Source organism: Canis lupus, chromosome 28 (assembly GCF_048164855.1).
Source record: "Canis lupus baileyi chromosome 28, mCanLup2.hap1, whole genome shotgun sequence".
Lineage (NCBI taxonomy): Eukaryota > Metazoa > Chordata > Mammalia > Carnivora > Canidae > Canis > Canis lupus.
Window position 1 is genome coordinate 10437194 of NC_132865.1, and position 20349 is coordinate 10457542.

At 35.8% G+C, this 20349-nt stretch overlaps 1 protein-coding gene across 18 annotated transcripts in view; it reads right to left on the minus strand.

The window, feature by feature from the left end:
- RALYL (RALY RNA binding protein like) overlaps positions 1 to 20349 on the minus strand; it is a 708475-nt gene that overhangs the window by 101948 nt on the left and 586178 nt on the right. For all 18 annotated transcript variants that reach the window (XR_012019940.1, XM_072804062.1, XM_072804061.1 and 15 more), the window contains one exon: positions 12492 to 12524. Coding sequence is in view for 17 of the 18 variants with exons in the window: in XM_072804062.1 (XP_072660163.1) it covers positions 12492 to 12524 (33 nt within the window). In the remaining variant the exon portion in view is untranslated. The remainder of the gene's footprint in view (positions 1 to 12491; positions 12525 to 20349) is intronic.

The window sequence follows — 20349 nt, forward strand, 5'->3', positions numbered from 1 at the left end:
CAGTGAACATTTCACATATACTAACTTTCCTCCTCATGGTGGAATCTCTTGCAAAAGCAAAGGGAGTAGCTGGAGATCAAACATGAAAACATAAGGTCCTTTTTGAAGGCATGCCTTTTTTTTTTTAAATGGAGATATGGGAAGAGAAAGAGAAGAGAGGGGAAGTGGGAAGGTACTAAGGGGTGTAGGAAGAGAAGTAGGAGATTGCCAAGGGGAAGAAAAGAAGAGAGTAGAAGGAAAAGGATGAGGGAGAGAAGGAGGAGACAAAAGAAGAGAGAGAGGGAAGGAGAGGAAAGAGGAGGCAGGAGAGGGGGAGAAAGGGGTGGCGCTGAAGAAGGTTGAACATGAAGTTTTTCAGACTCCTGTGATGTGGCTACTGGTTCATTTGCCAGTTATGTCATTCAGTGTCACTTCTAAGATACCTCTGGTGCAGCCAAATGGTGCTACTCGCTACTTCTACAACAGAAACTAAACCTGTCTCGTTGTGTCCCCTCATGACTTTTCATTCATAACTTGTCTTTCAAGAATTATCAAGTATTGTCTCACATCACAAATACTTGCTTATTTTTATTTTATCTTCTTTAGAAGATTAGAATTGTCAACCCATGCCTTGTATTAGATACCAGCTTCTTTGTTTTTATCCTCTTCATGAGATGATATGGTCCTTAAAGGCAAAAACTTAGTCTTGCCCACAATTTCTCAATTATTGTAGTGAAGTATCAGCTTTTTATTCTTAAAATTTCCCATTCATCACAGACTGATAATTTCATAAAATACAAAACTGTACACTTAGGTGTCGAAGTGGCATAAAAATTCAATAAAAGTTTCTAAATGCTTTCTCTTACTTTTTGTATTTCACTAGTCACACTGTAAAAAACAGTTCATGGACTGGCACCATTTTACTGAGTCTGCTATGAGAAACACTGCTCTAGGCTACCTTTGTACCTTGCTTTGCACCTAGCAATAGGATTCCAAAGAATTTTGTACTGAATAAATTAATTTTTATACAGTATAATTAAATTGATATTTAGAAATCAAGATAAAGATCCTGGATCTTGATTAGAATGAAATGGCATCTTAATATCGACTTCTTGCTTTTAACCCTTGGTTTGTACTTTGAATGTTTAAATATTAAGCAATTAACAATTTCCCCAAAAATAATGTGAATTGCAGAATATTTTCAATACATTCAACACTTAACTCTAAATAATTTAGTGCCACCCTTCATCTGTCATTATCAAAGGTAAAGGTTTACTTTACTAAATTCTCCACTAATGGTAATTTGGTGTTGTGATCTTTGTGATATGGAAAGAAAACTCAATATTCAATCACAGTAATAGGAAACTATTTCTGTCTAGTAGGCTGGTTTTCAAACAGCAGCTGACATTGTTATCACATAATATTTTGCACACACACTTAGAGTGCCCTTCAGATAATGAATTGATGCACTTAATGCAATTAGACAGCTGTTCATTGTACAAAGGGCAGCAATGCTATCAAATTTTTTTCTCATAAGCTTCAAACTAAACCCTGGTGACTGAAGAAAATTAGGAATGAATGCCTTTCTTTATTGGGAAGCCCTCTAATCTTTGACTTGGTGGTCTGACATGGTGACCCGACATGAGAATAACGTTGACAATCAAAGGCCCATGATTAAGGAACACATTTTAAAAAATAACTTCTTTAGAGAGCCTCACTTTTTAAAAGGCCTTCAAGATTTTTAGCATCCAACTGGGTTATAACATACACTTTACTGAAATACCACTTGCATGATAGGATAATTTAACGAAGATCTGGGAGAAATATCTCATCAAGTGTTTCATCTTTTTTATGCTTTCAGTATAATCAAGGGTTGTCTACTGTTGAGTTAAACCAGAGGCACTGTAATATTATTTTGAAGTTGAATGTGGCCTGCAGGTTCTAATGGTAAGTTTTGAATGTGATCTAATTAAAATTTCACCAAAGAAATGATGTATCTAAAAACATGAAACATTTAGGGGTTGATTTTTCATTTTGATATCTTCCTTAGTTGGCATGCCAAAATACAGCTCTTCGATGCATTTTTCCCCGATAAGCTCCTAAAGCGTAAATGATGTCTGGCTTTTGCTAATATTTGGTAGCTATCGATTATACTGTGATAACTGATTTGTTCTGCAGAGTTAAGTAGGGAATCTTCTGAATCAAAAGTATTCTGTACTTTGAAAATGTCATTAAAAATGTTGAAAAGGTCATATTTTGAGATTGCTGAAAAAAAGATCAGTCATTCTTGGCTGGATGAACAGAATTTAATTGGGAAGTGAGGCTTTCAAACTTTTGCCAGCACTTTCATAATGTAAATTTGAGATTCACACTGCCTCTGGAAGCAATAAATAACTCTTTATGTACATGATTATTTTCCTGAATAATTAAAGCTATTATGTGGATATTCATGATGATTCAGATGAATATAAAACTGAGAAGACAGAAGTATTAGTTTGAATGAAATTGACAGCTCTTTAAGCAAAATCCCAAGGATGGACTCCATTCCAAAATGACTACTGATATGCTGTGTGTCTTTATAGAGCTTACATCACATCTCTGATCTATATTCTCTATATGAGAATCAGTATAGATTCACTGAACAACAGAAAATAAAGGCTAATCAATACTTTGAATCCTTTATGAAGAGCTAACACTGCCAAGAAATTATTTAGATAAGCAAGTATGATTCCATTGGAAAACCCACTTTAGATATATTTAAAAATTGGAAAAAGTTTTTTTTTTAAAGATTTATTTATTTGTTTGAGAGAGAGAGTGAGTGAGAGAGTGCAAGAGGAGGATTAGAGGGACAGAGAGATAGAGAGAGTCTCAATCACACTCCTTGCTGAGTGCAGAGCCCTACTGGTGGCACTGTCTTACGACCCTGAGATCACCACCTGAGCTGAAACCAAGAGTCCAATGCTTAACTTGACTGAGCCACCCAGGTGCCCTGGAAAAAGAGTTTATTATCTTCAAGTAAAGTCAATTAGTTTTCTTTCCTTGGAGATGGATTGATTTTAACTGAGTGAAATAAAGAACTTTATTTATTTTGAATATTTAATTCTAGTGAGTGTTTTTTTTTTTTTTAAAGATTTTTATCTATTCATTCATGAGGGACACAGAGAGAGAGGCAGAGACATAGACAGAGGGAGAAGCAGGCTCCTTGCAGGGAGCCTGATGTGGGACTCAATCCCCACACCAGGATCACACCCTAAGCCAAAGGCGGACACTCAACCGCTGAGCCACCCAGGCATCCCTTAGTGAGTATTTTCAAGACAGATTTTAAAAGTATATGAAATGGAGATCTTACTTCCAACTGAATCAATCAAGTAGTATTTCTACATATGACATCTAAATAATCTGAGCCACCATTTGTATTTTATTCATATATACATCCAATACACATATCTTTTATTGGTCAGATTATATGCTTACCCTTCCCAATGGAGCTTGACACTTTAAAAACTCATGTTCCTCAAAAACAGTGCTGATGGTAACAAGGAAATCATGGTAATTGTGTAAGTTAATATACCTGTCAGAGCTTTGATTGTTTTAAATTTGATTCCATAACATCATATAAGATTAGTTCTTCTCATGAGTGAGATTTTATGTATGACAAGTTTAATTATTTATTTTCTTATGTATGGGTATTTGGTGTCTACAAATTAGTTTGGCTAATTTAAAATTATATGATATTAAGTGATCATAAATCCTTTGTAGATTTTAAAGGGCTTCTCATTAGGCTTGCCTTTTTAAAATAATTAAGTGGTTTAGGATTGCTATGACTAAGAGTTTAGAGGATATGGTGAAATTATTTAGCCAATATTTTTTAAGTTACAATTTTAACAGCATTTTTATCTTAAATGGACATATAGTGTGTATGACATTAGATTTGTTACTGAGTTGAATAGATTTAATGGTTGAATCTCTCTCGTTCTTCCTCTCTCTATATATGTATATATGATAAGTGGACTTTTAAATACCTTAATTCATTATGATCAAAGATCTCATCCAAATTTTGAGGGGGGAGGTTGCCTAGGATATACAATAATACCAATTCTCAAAGTAAAACTGATACGAACTGTGACATTTGGCTTAATGTGACACTTTATTATATGAATGAATTAGACAGCAGTGGAAGTGCTGATAACACTCTTTTGAAATATCATCAGCTATAAAGTCCTGCACCACTGCTTTCTTTATAAGCAGAACTTAAATAAATCTATTTAATGATCCTATGTATTTTCTTCCCTCTAAGTAACACTATACTCCTGCCTGCTATAATCTGCAATTACTTTCTTTTCCCTGAGGAGAACATTTCACTGAAGAAATAAAAGTCGTTTCAGTCACCATGAGTCTCTCTGCTTCCTAGGACATTTTCAAATGGTAAGGACTGAGGAAGACTGTTTTTGATGACTCTCCTCTATTTTATTATTGGAGAGTAATGAATTCTTGCTCCTTAAAAATGTGTTCTGGAACCCATGCATTCAAGACACCACTGTCAAAATATATACATACATGATTGATGACCCAATTTATTGGTGATATTGTATATGCCATCACAGTGCAGTTTAAATGATTTTGACAAGTACAGAAGAGTGGCATTGACAGGTGCAGAAATAAATAATGGGTTTAAGCTTTCAAATGTTTTTACAGCATTTCCCTGAGTGGCAGGTTGATAAATTAAAATTACAGTTGTAGCATCAGGCCTGAGAGCACAACTGCTTTAGATTACAAAAATAGCGCCGTGGAAACTTTGTGTACTCTCCAGAGAAGCAGCCTGGAGGGCCTTAGGAAAAAATGAAACAGTTAGTGTCGTTGCTAAAGGAATCATTAATTTTGTGGTAGCACTGTCTGAGTCTAAACAAATAAAAAAAATAGATTTTTAGAAGAGGAAAATTGGCTTTATCCCCTTATCACTTTCTCCCTAGAGACTCACAGAAAATCGAAGCCACATCATCAAGAGATAGGCACTGAGTTGGCCATTAGCAGTTTCAGGATGTCCGATGGGTGTATTTAAGAGCTGAGGGACAGTTTCCTGTTAACCTTCCCTTAGTTTTGATGCTACACCTGGATTTTGGCTTGTCCTACTCTCACCATGATTCTACAAAGTTCAGCTGAAAAACCCCTAAGTCATCACTCCATCACTCACTGATTCTAAAACTCTCCCCAAAATGTTATTTTCATCAGGCATTTCCTTTCTATTATTTTTCTTTACAGATCTTAGTAAACGAAAATTTTATATATTTAAGGTGTACGACATGACTTTATATATGTGCCTTTATGTCATTTCATTCACTGGGAAATGATTGCTTTCATGAAAGCTAATTAACATATATCCATCACCTCACTGAGTTACCTTTTTTTTTTACAATGACACTTAAGATCTGCTTTTAAAGCAAATTTCAAGTATACATTACAGTATTAGCTACAGTCATGTTCTGATTCCTGTAACTTATTCATGTTCCATAACTGAAACTTTGCTTTGCTAATTCTCCAACTCCTAGGCAACCACCATTCTACTCCCTGTTTCTGAGTTCAGCTAGTTTAGCTCCCACCTGTAAGTGAGATCATGCAGTATTTGTGTATCTATGTCTGGCATCTGACTTATGTCACTTAGCATAATGCCCTTCAGGTTCATCCATGCTGTCACAAATGGCCGGATTTCCTTCTTTTTAAAGGCTGGGCCATATTCTATTATATAGCACTATATAATATTTCATATATATAACATTTTCTTTATCCATTCATCTGTTAATGGACACGGAGGTGTTCTTTGCTATGATAAATAATGCTACTATGAACATGGGAACACAGATATCTTTTCACATTAGTGTTTTCATTTCCTTTGTATAAATACTCAGAAGTGGAATTGCTGAATTATATGGTAGTTCTATTTTTATTTTTTTGAGGAACCTTCACACTGTTTTCTGTAGAGGCTGCACCAATTTTCATTCTCCCCAACAGTGCACAAAGGTTCCCTTTTCTACACATCATCATCAGCATTTATTATCTTTGGTCTTTTTGATAATAGCCACTGTAACAAGTGTAAGGTGATTTTGTTCTGCTTAAGTCATGGGTCTTTTCAAGTCATGCCTGAACTATTGCAAAAGCCTTCTAAACGCCTTCACTATGACCTCACTTTGGATATCATTACTCTTCAGACAAGCAAACATACAACATGCAATGACTCTACTGAATCCACAGAATGAAAAGGAAGCTCATCCTCTTCCCTCTCTCAATTTTGTATTGAATTCTTTTTTTTTTTTTTTTTTTTGTATTGAATTCTTAATCTCACCTTGAGGATTAACTCAGGTCCTACTTTTTGTCTAGAAAAATTACCTGACAATCTGGCCATTTTCTTCAACTTCTCAGTTCTTAAATGAAGATAAACTCTTAATTCCTGAATGATTTTATAGCGGTCATATAATTCTTTTTTATGTTTTTTTTTTCTTTTTTTTTTTTTCTTTTTTATGTTTTGATGTCCCACTGAAACCATCCCTAAATTGGTATTGCCTTCCCTTTTTCATGCTCTTATTATTAAAGTTTTTAGTGTTGTGTGTGATATTTCTATAAATCTAAGTACCTTCTGGAATTGTCTTCCTGTCTTAATGCTATTTTACTTTTTCTTATCTATCTTCCTCAAAAATCTCCCCCGTAAGGCAGGCCTTCATTCCTGTGCTGATTTCACTCTCTTTTGGACTTTTATGCCCAGAATTCACCTGCATTACCAGGATTTGGATATTCAGGTATTTGGGATTCAATTAGTTGACACTTCTGTCATTTGGTGGAACTTACTCCTTTAGGAAAAAGCTATTAATATAATGTAATTATTCCACAGGATATTGATAGTAATTGGTATTTATTTCCTGTTTACTAGATGTCAGACACAGTTTTAAGCACTTTGCTATATTATCTCATTCAAAACAGCCTTAAGAGTAAGTTATTACCTCAGGCGAGGAGATGAGGCTCAGAAGTGTTAAACAAATTGCCCAAGGCACCCAGCTAGGAAGTAACTAGCTTGAATGGAATTCAAACCAAGGAAACCAAGTTACAGAATTTAAGCTCTTAGGCGTCCCTGGGTGGCTCAGTCAGTTAAGAGTATGACTTTGGTTCAGGGTCATGATCTCAGGGTCCTGGGATAGAGCCCCTGAGGTAAGCTCCTTGCTTAGCAGAGAGGCTGGTTCTCCCTCTCCTTGTTCCCCCTCCCCTTCCCCTGCTCATACTCTCTCTCTTTCAAATAAATAAATAAAATCTTTAAAAAGAGAGAAAGAATTTAGGCTCTTAAAATAGGTAGCTAACACTATAACAATGTATACTATCTATTAGTAAATATAAGGTCTCATACAAAACCTGGACAAAGTAAAATAACGTAAGTACTGGACCTACTAAGAGTGTCAAGATTTAATAATGTCTTCATACCAACAGCAGAAGTATATTGAAGATCCAAATTCAGTTAGAAGACTGGAAATAAAAGGGGAAAATATCTCTCAAGCAAAATTATTTTTAAAAATATAGCTACTAGCAATTATGTGAAGACCAATTTTAGATGTAAAGTGAGCTTTGCTGTCCTGGCAGTGTTCGTTCCTTCTTGTTTGGACTTAATAGAATGGGTCCACTGTGTCTTAGGGGATACAGGAGATCCAGGCTTGCCTGGGCCATGATTAGCTCACTCATTGAGCCTTGATAGAGATAAATATAGTAATTCTGCTATTTTTATCCTTGATTTGTTTTGAATGTCTCTCAGACAAGCTTGAGAAATAATAATTCTGAGGTCTATCAGTATTATCTTAAAATTATTTTGATTATTTATTTATTTATTTATTTATTTATTTAGAGGGCAAGGGGAGGGGCAGAGTGAGAGTGAGAGAGAGAACTCAAGCAGACTCCTGGTTGAGTGTGGAGCCCAATGTGGGTTTGATCCTTGGACCCTGAGATCATGACCTGAGCTGAAATCAAGAGTTAGACATGTTATTAACCAACTAAGCCACCCAGGCACCCCTTAGTTACTTAAATTATCCAAATACAGTGAAAAAAGTCTGAACAATTTTTTTTTACCCATGTGATAAATAATCCTTCTTATAATAAAGCTACTCGTGCAAAAATTCATCAGCTGAAATACTGGTATGAACCAAAATTTCGATTCCAAAATACAACTGACTCATATTTAAAGTCTTTTAAAAGGTCAACTTCATGCTGAAGAGGTAAGGAGAAATAATTCACATGGAAAATTTCATTTAGTGCCTTGAGTATATTTTTAAAGTGGCTCAGTGTCTGCAAAGTGTCAACAGTCACTTGTACTTGAAGAGAACTCATGCATTGTCTTGACATGCCCTTTTATGCTGTGAATCTTAAACGTCAAAGAACAGGAGCTTCCTTTCCTCTCATCTGTATTTTTCATTAAAAAGCTGTAAAAGCTTTTTCAAGGCAGGACTGGTTTTAAACTAAGATTTGTATCTTAGAATCTTAATTGAGATGATCACTTGGTTCTTGTTCACTTTCTTAAATGCAAACTTGATGCCTGTTTTCTCCCAGCTTATTTCCAAAATCAGACTCTATCTGATGCCACATAAAAGGAAACATTTGTCAGAAGAATTTTCTTAATTGCTCTAAAATGGAACGTTTTGCGAGTGAGTAGACTATCACACACTTAGTATTCTTGCAACATGCAAGCCTAAGCTCCACGCTAAAAAACAAGTTTGCTTAACTGATGTGTTTTACTGTTGGATGAGTGAGAGGGGGAAGAATTTTAATTTTTAAATCTATTATTTAAATTTATTTTACTTAAAGTACAAATATTTTTGTATCATATATTTAATAAATGTAATGTATGTAATAAGTATGTTATTACATATACATTTATATGCAAAATATAAAACATTTTATTCAACATTTAATAGAATATTTATTAAATGTTTACATTATATTGTTTAATAATGTAAATATTTAATTAATTTCTAGCCTTGGGTCTGGGAAAACATCAGAAGGAGTCTTGCTGCACCTGAGCATAGGTAGTGAGCTCCTTATGTACCACGGAAGCTTCCATGGCATATCATCTGGTCTCTTTACATGTATCCTGGTCTCTGATGAGTTAACCTCAAGACAGTTCTAGATCAATGTGTCTACCTCCACCATATGCATCCCAAACAGGGAAAGACTGTGGGAAGTTATATTTCAAAGATTTTCTGCAAACATTCTAAGGACTGAAGATGTCTGTGAGAACAATCTGTGTATGTCTGTAAGAGAACGAGTCAGGAGAATGCAACCATGATGTAGACAGTGGTTTCTAGGCTTGGCTCAACAGCCTTGGAAAACACTGCATTTATTGGCCTAACCCTGGGTAAACAGAATCAGACTCTGGGATAAGGCTTCCTGCCTCACTCCAGGTTAAGGTTTGGGTTTTTTTTGTTTTTTGTTTTTCCTAATGACATTATTTTATTAATCATTTACTGGTGCGTATGAAAGAAAGCTCCTTTCATATCAATCTTCGGTTGAAGTTCTGAGATCTGAGGTTTCACTTAACTTCCTTTTACAATTCCCTAATCTTTTTCCATAAGCAAATATTTCCTATGTTATAACTTTCTGACAAATTTTTCCACTGGTATATTCAGATTGAATTTATGTTGTGACATTTAACATTTTTATATCATAATGAATTAGTATAGCACATTTATGAAAGGAAGAATTTTGATCCCTAATGTATATTAAGAAGAGATACATATTTAAATTTTTTCAATATTTCTTTCCATTTAAAAATTTTAATGACAATTATTAGTTTTCATCATTAAAATACAAAACAATTATCTGTACTCATCTTTGATAGCTTATTCCATTCATAATTTTTGTTTTTTTTCTCTCCATTATGAAAACATCTTTTAGTTTCCATGTGTAACTCAAAGAAGGCCGTGTTAAAGTGGAGTGAAAGTGGAGTTTCATTCTCTGAACTACTTCAGAGCTCTCTGATTGACTCTTTGGAGTGTTATAAGTGACTGTACCTTCCATATCTGTAATAAAAGCTAACACTGACAAGCAATTATGTACCAAAAACAGTCCTAAATACTTGATCTAAATTTTCTTATTTATTTTTAAGAGATTTTATTTATTTATTTGAGAAAGAGAGAGAGCACCGATGCACATGCACATGGGGAGGAGGGGGGGTTGAGGGAGAAGCAGACACCCTGCTGAGCAGGGAGCCTGATGTGGGGGTTGATCCCAGGACCTTAGGATCATGACCTGAGCCAAAGGCAGACCCTTAACTGACTGAGCCACCCAGGCGCCCCTAATTTATCTAATTTAATCTCCATATCACAAATAAGAACCCAAAGCTTGAGGGTTCAAGTAATTGCTTAAACCAATACACATAGCTTGTAAGTGTCTGAGCCTACAAAGGCAAAAGCAACTTCTAGAAGTACATATTAACAAGTGCTTTAAGACACTGGCAGGGAATGGACTGAAGTATGCAATATTTAGAATTGATCTACTCATTAATATGATTTTTTATTGCACACAGAATTAAAGTTATAATGTGAGGTGTGCAGGGTCCTAGAAAAACTCAGTGTTATGGACTGACAGGTCAACTCATACCAAAGACTATATACCATGCATTAATTCCTTTTAAGCGACAGAATTAAAAGTCACAAATTTGAATAATAGTTCTCTATATTAGACTACCTTTGCCCCATAGTCTCATATGTGTCCATTATGTTCACTCTCAAGGTCAGGAGAGAGACTCATCCAAACTTTAGACAATTTTATTTAAAATAATTTTCTTGGAGGAAAATGATGAAGTGCAGCTGTATAATAAAGTATCCTGTCTACAGAACCATTTGGGTTGCATGTTTTATCCCACTTAACTTTTAATACCTATTTAAGGGACAGCAGTATTTTCCTACTGCCATGCCAGTTTTCCCATTTCAGGCATTTGCAGAGTTATATGTCATTTTTTTTTGGAAACTTTTTTCAGGTCTCTAATACAGAGTTTTAAGATCCTGATAAGTTTAAAACAAAGATTACTTAGAGTCTGCCCTTGTAAAAGAGAGGTACAAAGTAAAAAATGAATTCTATCTCAAAGAAGTTGGGAGAACAGGAAATGCTGCAGAGAAACTGCATTAAGTGAGGCATGAAGAGAAGCTATTTCAGCCCTCTTGACTTGAGGGCAGGACACATATGCATTCAAAATAAAAGATCTCTTCAGGCTTAAAGGTTTTTAACAATAGGAGTTGATGATCAATGAAGGAAAGAAGCATGCTCTAACGATTTTTTTTTGGACCAGATCAACTTGACCTTTAATTTTTTCATAAAATCCTCTAATAAATGCATCTACTCCATTTTCTCTCCCAGCATCCCTAACAATTATTTTGATTCTCATGATTCAAATAGTTTTCTGAAATGCTTTTATGAGGAGTAGAAAGTGGGAAGGGAACCATATTGCTCAAGGAGTGACAGAAATATTCAAGGATTGTGAATAAAAGTCATAGAAGAAAACTAATGTGATTATTTAAAAATCTACCCCATCCCATGTTTCTGGTCATTAACCATCGATATCATGGTTGCCTATATGTGATTTTTTTTCCCCCATCAACTATGGAATGATTGCCTTTAAGCTACAGTATCTTCCGGCACTTTTTGAAACTTTATAACATCAACCGCAATGCTCAGTATGCAAAAGTGCCCTAACGAGACATTTTTATATGTTAGTCAAAGGATTATTTGGGAAGATCAATAAAAACAGCTTTGCTGACTCTTAATTAGCAAAATACCTGAAAATAGTACAAGTCTATTCTTGTCAACAATATATTATTATTAGAACATGTATTGTGACTCAGAATGCTGCTATCAGAGGAGGCAGGTGTTGGTTTTACTCAATTAGCTTCATGGCTCTCAGCTCTACATTCAGAAGAGTGATCAATGTGAGTGGAGTGGAGAAATAAAAGTGAAATGAGAGAAAAGGAGAAAGAGACAGACACAGATTTTGAAGATTTAGGAAAAAGGGGAGAAGAAATACTAGGTTAGATCAAGAGAAAGTAATAAAAAATGACTAGATTTAGGAAAAAAGGGAGAAGAAACACTAGGTTAGATCAAGAGAAACAGTAAAAAAGTAAAAAAAAAAAAATTACTAGAGCCTAAGAATAGTGAAGTTGCGGTACAGAGGAATTAGTAAAACCAATCTGAGCATTAACTTTACAGGGTGAGAATATAGAAAATTACTTGTATGCCTCATTTGGCTTTTGTAGAGGATACGGGCTGTTGTATGCATTCATTCATCTGCTGAATTTCCAAGGTCATCAAATAGCTTGGTGAACATTTTGGTGAAGTCTTTATAAAACACAGACAGCAATGCTGCATATAACGCATCCAATGATATGGGATGACTTTGAAAATGAAATTATGTGACTGCAAATACCATCCCATCCCAGACCTTGTTAAAAATCAATTACAGAACTGTGATTTAAAATCTTTAGACATATACTCACCCAACAGACAGGAAAGGCTCCTTTGATTCGAGTCTATGAAAAAAAAATATGAAAAATGAATTGTAATATAACAATTTGCTATACACTTAAAATTGCTCTCATAGGAATCTGACAAAATTATTATACTTGTTTGGATGAAAATGTATACTTTAGCACTAATAAAAAGGGATACATAATATATGAAGATCTAATCTGAACTAATTTAAATTCCAGAGAGTTGGAATGGGAATGTAGTATTTAAATGACACATTAAGATAATAATACTGTTAGTCTAATTCTGATTTGCACTCTCTGTATCTTCTTTTTTACCATAATTTGAAGAAACTTTGATATATCTATTTGTAGTTGTTGTAACAGTAAAGAAATTTCTAATGTATTTAGTTACATATTGTCTGAGTAATTTATTTCCAGTAAATTTTCTGTAACGAAGAGAGAAGTAGCATGACATTCACGGTCATATACCAGCAGCAGCTTGTCTGGGGGTGAGTCTGAAGGAGTCAGGTCATACATTAGGATCTTAATGCCTTTTCTTAATGTCTTCTGAGAACCTGGTATTTTTTTGTACCTCCTAACATATTAAAGAAGAATTCTAATTCTGTAGCCTGTGATTAGTTGTGGCATCTTGAGCAAGCAACTTAAAAAAACTTTCTGGGGCTTATTTTTTTCATTGTAAAATAGGCTAAGAATGCTTCCAGTTAATTTTATTTCATAAATTAACTTATTTGCAAAAAGCAAATCAGTCAGGAAACTTTTGGCTTCTAAATATTTCCTAATTAATAATTAAGGAAGGGCAGCCCGGGTGGCTCAGCGGTTTAGCGCCGCCTTCAGCCCAGGGTGTGATCCTGGAGACCCAGAATCGAGTCCCACATCGGGCTCCCTGCATGGAGCCTGCTTCTCCCTCTGCCTGTGTTTCTGCCTCTCTCTCTCTCTCTCTGTGTTTCTCATGAATAAAATAAATAAAATCTTTAAAAAAATAATTAGGGGATCCCTGAGTGGCTCAGCATTTCAGCGCCTGCCTTTGGCCCAGGGTGTGATCCTGGAGTCCCAGGATCGAGTCCTGTGTAGGGCTTCCTGCATGGAGCCTGCTTTTCCCTCTGCCTCTCTCTCTCTCTCTCTCTGTCTATCATGAATAAATAAATCTTTTAAAAAAATAAAAAATAAAAAAATAATTAAGGAAACCAGTTGGTAGCTGTCTATTGGCCACTTAATTTTTATATGTTTCTTAACATATGATTATGCGTTAAATGTAAGCAAATATTAAAGACATTTTTATCTGAACCCTGGTGTTTAAGGTGATGCAATGAGCACTGGGTGTTATATGCAACTGATGAATCACTAAATTCTTCCTCTGAAACTAATTTTTAAAAAAAGCTCAGAGTTTAGAAATGTACATGTGTGCAATCTTTCCCTTTTCTGAACTCCTATTTTATTTGCACCTCCCTGTAAATTATTTGCCATACTGTGTGTTTGTTGTACCCATATATTTGTGATATGAATAGCAAACAGATCTGGGGGAAAAAGGCTGAAGATAAATAGTGAAATATATTTGGATATGCTTGTTTTATAAGACATGACCAGTGCTAAGTGATCAAGAGAAGTTACCTTGAAGAAATGAGGGGGGTTCTACATAGTGTGATGCAGGGAACCATTTGCTTATTTGGTTCATCATGACGACATCACTTCTCCTTTACATTCTCATCAGCAACACTTAATAAATCATTTCCTGCTGCCTACAGTGCCCTCCTAGCCTCTCACTGTGGCCCGATTTTAGTGGCAGTGACCAACCCAGTAAAAGAAACACTTAATATCTGACTCCTCTCTCTTTTTCATCTTCCACATCTCAATTAGCAATGTCCTGTCAACTTCTCCTTTATGTGACTTTCACATCTCCCTCCACACTCTATTCCCAGGCTAATTCTCATTACTCACCCCAGCCTAGCTGGTGTCTCCAAATGTACATTCATTGTTCACAGTTGCTCCAACTTCACACGGTTTCCCACTAAAGCTCCCTTCACTCATATCAATTGTTTAAGCACTGCATGGTCCTGCTTTCGTTGAAGGTATCATGAACAATATGCATAAAAGAAAGATCCACTATTTTGCCTTTTCTGTATGATCACTGAAACACTGAGTCCAGAATGAAGTAGTATTTACTTACTGATTTTCTTTCTCTTCTCCTGAAGGCTTCAGACAAGCCATTGTTGGATTGAAGCATATAGGGGCATATGTTGCCCCAATGACACCAGGGATTAATATGGTCAGTCCTACTAACTAGTTAATTGTCTGTTTCCTCTTTTTACCACTTCACTCACTTCAACTATTTCCTCCCAAATTTTCAATAGAAGAATTCAGGGGAAAATTCAAAATTTTTAAAAATGATACTGGATTGAGATTCTGACATTCTATAAACCAAGGGTTGGCAACCGGGGGTTGGTCTACTGGCCAGTTCTTGCTCACCACCTGATTTTATATAGCCCACAAACTAAGAATGGCTTTCACATCTTGTTTTTTATTTGAGTATAGTTGACACATAATGTTAGTTTCAGGTGTACAACGTAGTGATTGATTCAACATCTCTATGGGATGCTGTTCTCACAGGTGTACATTTTTAAATGGTTGAAAAATGTCAAAAAAGAATGATATTTTACAACACGTGAAATTATATGAAATTCAAATTTCAAAGCCCATAAATAAAGTTTATTGGGACACAGTCAGTTTTATTCATTTACATATTGTTTAAGGGTTCTTTTGTGCTACACAGCAAGTTGAGTAGTTGTAACAGGAACTCTATGTCCACAATTTGAAAATATTTACTATATGGCCTTTACAGAAAAGCTATGCCAATGCATGACCTATAATTTTATTGTTGGAAGGAACTGGAAACTACCTTTCAAAATAGGCACTCTTTATTTTAATACATATCAAAATATTGCCTTAGAATTAGAAGTTCATAATAATTTGAATTCCTTCTCAACATCACCAATTCTCTGCACCTACTACTGACAGATCGACCCCCCTACAATGTATTTTCACATCACCATTTTTATTGACAATTTTGATAACCATAGGATGATACCCAAACTTTTTAGTGTGTCATTGGAAAGCTTTGTCACAAACATGCCTCACACTAACTTTCCTAGTTGTTCTTTTATCACTTCTCTTACTAACCACTTTATTCCAGGAAATTTGTCTATTTATTACCTAAGCAAATCTCTTTTGCTTTGGTGTCTGGAAGCCTTCTATTTCTATACCATAATATGATTTTTTTTTGCCCTATGCATGATCTATTTATCTTATGAGTTATCTAACTCCTTTATAATGCTAATTCTGACACCTTCATCGTACAGGGACAGTCCTGTCACTAAATGTCTTCTATTTATTATCTCCATTACTATGACATATTCTCAGGACAATAGTCCTGGGTTAAATGGCTAGCTTCAGGTTTTAAGACCGGTAAGAATATTAAACTTGCAAGTCTGCTTAGACAAGAAGCTCCCGAAAGCTTTGTGTTAAATCTTCTAATGGCCCAGAGGAGGTGGTGGCTGATGCTCTATGAGCTGAACAGAAAGGAAAGATGATTGTCCATTAGTCATCTTAAGCCACTGAAGATGAACCATAGGTATCCAGACCCCCAAGCATTTTCAGTGGTGACACAGAGCAGGAAATCTGTAGAGAGCCACCATCAGGTCATCCTATATGTGTTTCATCTTCAAAACAATGACACATTATAGAGGAAAGTGATAACTGGCCCATATTGAATGATGCTCTGTTTTGATTCATTACATAGACTCAAATTCCCTAGCCTTGAGTTGATTCAGAGATTTTTACATTTTTTCCTCATTAATTATATGGCCAACATCATAGCCAACTCGAGAGGCTGCTGTGAAGAATAAGAGATTATGTACACCTAGCAACTAATACAGTTCCTGGTACAGAGGAGACTGTGATGGTAAAGGCTATGCCAAAGACAGGTGGTTTGTTCTAAGGGCTGAAACTGCCTGAATTCATGAAAAGCTCATTTTTGCAATTTTAGTCCTGAAAAGTGAAAAAAAAAATGTAATAGAAGAAAACTACCAGGAGAAACATCTCTTTGGAGCAAATTGTTTATCAATGTAATTCTTAGAAACAGAAGATTGCATTGTGATATGCCCAGAGAGAACTTTTCTGAGTTTTTTTTTTTTTTAACAAGGTTAAGTGTTTTGTGAAGGATTGATTTTATCTTTCCTAAGATTTACTTTCAGCATGAACAGAGTAGTGAATTTAATAATATTTCATTCAAGATCCACTAGAATGAGGAATAGAATAAGATAAACCATAGCCTTCAGAAAAATCAGCACAGTAAAGAAATAAAATGGATTGCAAAATGAAGATCAATATTTGGAGCTAACGGATTTATGACATTTTGTATTTAATGACAAAAAAATCTAAGCTGAATTTACTAAGGAGCAGGGGTTATTAAAAATGCTTTATAAACACTGATTTTTTAAGCACCGATTTTTTAAGCATTATAATATCCTCTGAGATAGATCTCATTTTACAGATGAAGAAACTGATACCCCAAAACGCTAAGTGTCTTGCCTAAGTTCACATGGCTAGAAAGTGGCTGAGCTCGGGCTTGAACTTAGGCATTCGGGCTCTAAAGCCCACGTGTTCATGTCTTGCATTGTATATTGCTTTTCATCCCTTTTTACATTTCTTTTGTTTATATGTGCCTTATGGCACTGTCACATTTGCTTTCTTCCTAATTTCTATACTCTCTGGAGAAATCTAACTGGGTTTGCATGCTGTCAACATGCTGGATATTTCCAACTCTTGTCTCTCGTATCACTCTATATATGATGTGTGGCTATATCTGTCCATCATACAACTCCAATTGTGGGTGCCTTCAACTTAATATGTCCCAAGCTAAATTCATTGTCAGCCTCTCTCATTCTTCTTCTTTATCCCCAACTCAATGGCCTAATCAGGCACTCAGGTGACCAAACCAGAAAGATCATAATCTTTCTCTTTGACTCCTTTCCAACGACACTCACTTTCAGGAGATCCTCCTAGCTCTGCTGTATTCTATTACCGAAAATCCTCTTAATTCTTTACTTATCTCTCAGTTATTATTATTACAGTTCAAGTGATCATCAACCTTTAGGTGGTCTATTAGAATAATCTCCTCAATGACCTTCCTTCTTCAGTATGTCTTTGGAATAGCCATATCTACTAGAACAATCATCTTTCTAAAATAACTATCATACAAATATGATCGTGTAATTCCCCTCATTATACATCTCTGAGTGCTTCTAGGAACTACTTTCTCATGAGGCACCTTAAGTTGGTTAGGAGAGCTTCTTAACAGTTAATCATGATGTATGAAACATTCCCAGTGTATTTTCCAAGTTCCCTATTAAGACTGTATACTCCTTGAAAGTTGAAATTCACTTTATTTCAAACCTAGAATCATGCCTATTTCATTAGGAGGCTCTCTGTAATGATTCTGTGAAATGAACTTCCCCTGCTTCACTCCCCCACCCCTACTTCCATTATTTACCTACAGAGTAAAGTCCAAACCCTTTAATATAACTTAAAGTTTATTCACAATCTTGTTCAAGTACCTTCCCAGCCTTTGTCTTCTACCATTTCAGCCTACAAATTCTATGCTCAAGCCAAGCTGAGCCAAATATTATGCTCAAGCCTGCTCACCGTCAGGGTGGCATCCTGCATTCTCACTCCCTGTGCTTGGGCATATACAGCATTTTTGCAGAAAGGACTTCAACTACCTTGTTTTTGTAAAACGAGTGGTTTTTTTATGACTCCAAAGTGACTTATAAGTATGTTCTCCTAGGATAGTTATATGATTTTGCAGTAAAAATTGCTGAGCAGCAACACATTTACTACCATCAGATCTATCCTCTTTAGCAATAACAACCTAGGCCTGACCTACATTTAAGATAGATATTCCAAAGGGTTTAAGGATAGTTTCTAGAAAAAGACAGCTTGATTCCAGTTCTGACTCTAACATCTTCTGGCTGTGTGGCCTTGAAAAAGGAAGGCATTTTTCTTTGTGCCTCAATTATCTCATTTGCAAAACGGGGTATTAATAGACCTAACTATCAGGGCTATTGTGAGAATTGGATTAAGTAAATAACTAAACAGATTTTTTTTTTTTTTGAAAGTAAAAGACTTTATTCATGACTACTGGAATAAGGAAGAGAGAATCCAGCAGAGACCCTGGGGATCGACTGCCAGAAAGCAGAGTGGGGTCAGTGGATGGGAAGTCACTAGGGACAGATACCGAGGAGGGGGATCCTTGATAACACTGGGTGAGGCCTAAATTAATTAGATAAATATATAAATGGATAGTAAATACTTAATAAATTTCTGCCATCATTGTTACTTTTTTATCCACGAGTGCTCTGATTGTTCTTGCATTCATGGCCATTTAGCAGATATAGGGAGTCCAGGTTGGGGAACAGTCTGGTGGAGCAGTTATATAACAAAGAACCATGTGGAGCTATGTTGGTGAAAGTATGCAACAGATGGAAATGTACACCTGGAATTCGGGCAAGATATTAGGGCTGAAGATACAGATTTAGGAATCATGTCATCAAAGCAGAGTCAGCATATGCCATCAAAGGAGAGAGCGGGCCCCCCATCCCCAGAGAGAATGTGTAGAATAGGAAGAAAGGATGGAGAAGAGATATACAGGCTCATTAACAGGCTGCTAGGTGTGTAGATGCAAAGGTCAGAAAGGGACATGATGGCCGTGGTGGTCCATGTCATTGTGAGTTAACATTTAGCTAACCAACTGCTTATTATTTATGGAATAATTTGACATGCTATTTTCCAAATAGCTTAATAGCTTTTCTTGAATTACAGGAATCTTATTTTGATATTTAAACTTTAGTCTACATTTCATCATTAATCATTTGTAATCTAAACACATCCACATGACATTTTCTTCATTCCAAGGCCTTCTGATTTAAATAGGCTTTTTTTCCCAGATAAATGATTAAATGTGAGCAAAAGATGATGATTTTGATCAAAGCTAAGCACTTGTAAAGTGATTCGCAGACATCTTCCTCTACTGAACATTTCACATACTAAAATAGAACACAATTTTATCAGTATTCTTAAAAATTCATCTATCACCAGAAAATGAAAAAGCATAGGGGCAGGATATTCATTGGTAATTGTAGGTGACATACAATAAAAATCAGAATCTGTCTGTAGTACTTACCTTGGCTATTCTCCTCTCCTCACTTAAAGAGAAAAAAAAACAAAAGCAAAAGCAGCCCAGGTTGCTGTGCTGGCCCACCAGGGCCTAGAGGCCTAGAAGCTCTTGCCTGGGAAGCAAGAGGCTTGTTAGGAGGAACACACTATGTTGGTGCATCACAGAAGAAAAGGCCTGAAGCCTACACAGGCAGCAACCTCCTCACCTCCATCTGCCCAAGGAAGCCTAAGTACGACTCATCAGTTAGTGTCTTTGGTTGAATAAGAGCTCAAGATATTTTTGCCTCCTGACCACGAGTAGGCCCTCACAGTGAATTCTCCTGCCAGCCACAGCCCTTTCCCAGGTGTGGCTCCTACGCGGGCATAGTGTTCTTACAGATGCACAGGGATTATCCCAAGGATAGCCTTTTATGGTGTCCTGTCAACCACACTGAGAAATTTGTAGCAAAGCATGATGGCATGGTCTGCGATGGCTAAGAGTGGGAGCAATCCTTTCTTTCCTTAAAAGCTTATATGCTCTAAAGCTGAGAGGTCAAATAAGCCTTAATTTTTTGTCAATTCTGACTAATTGATGGTAGCTGCTGGGAACAAAGTGTTGACAAGAATTCTAAAACCCTTCAGGCATCAGGATGGAAGA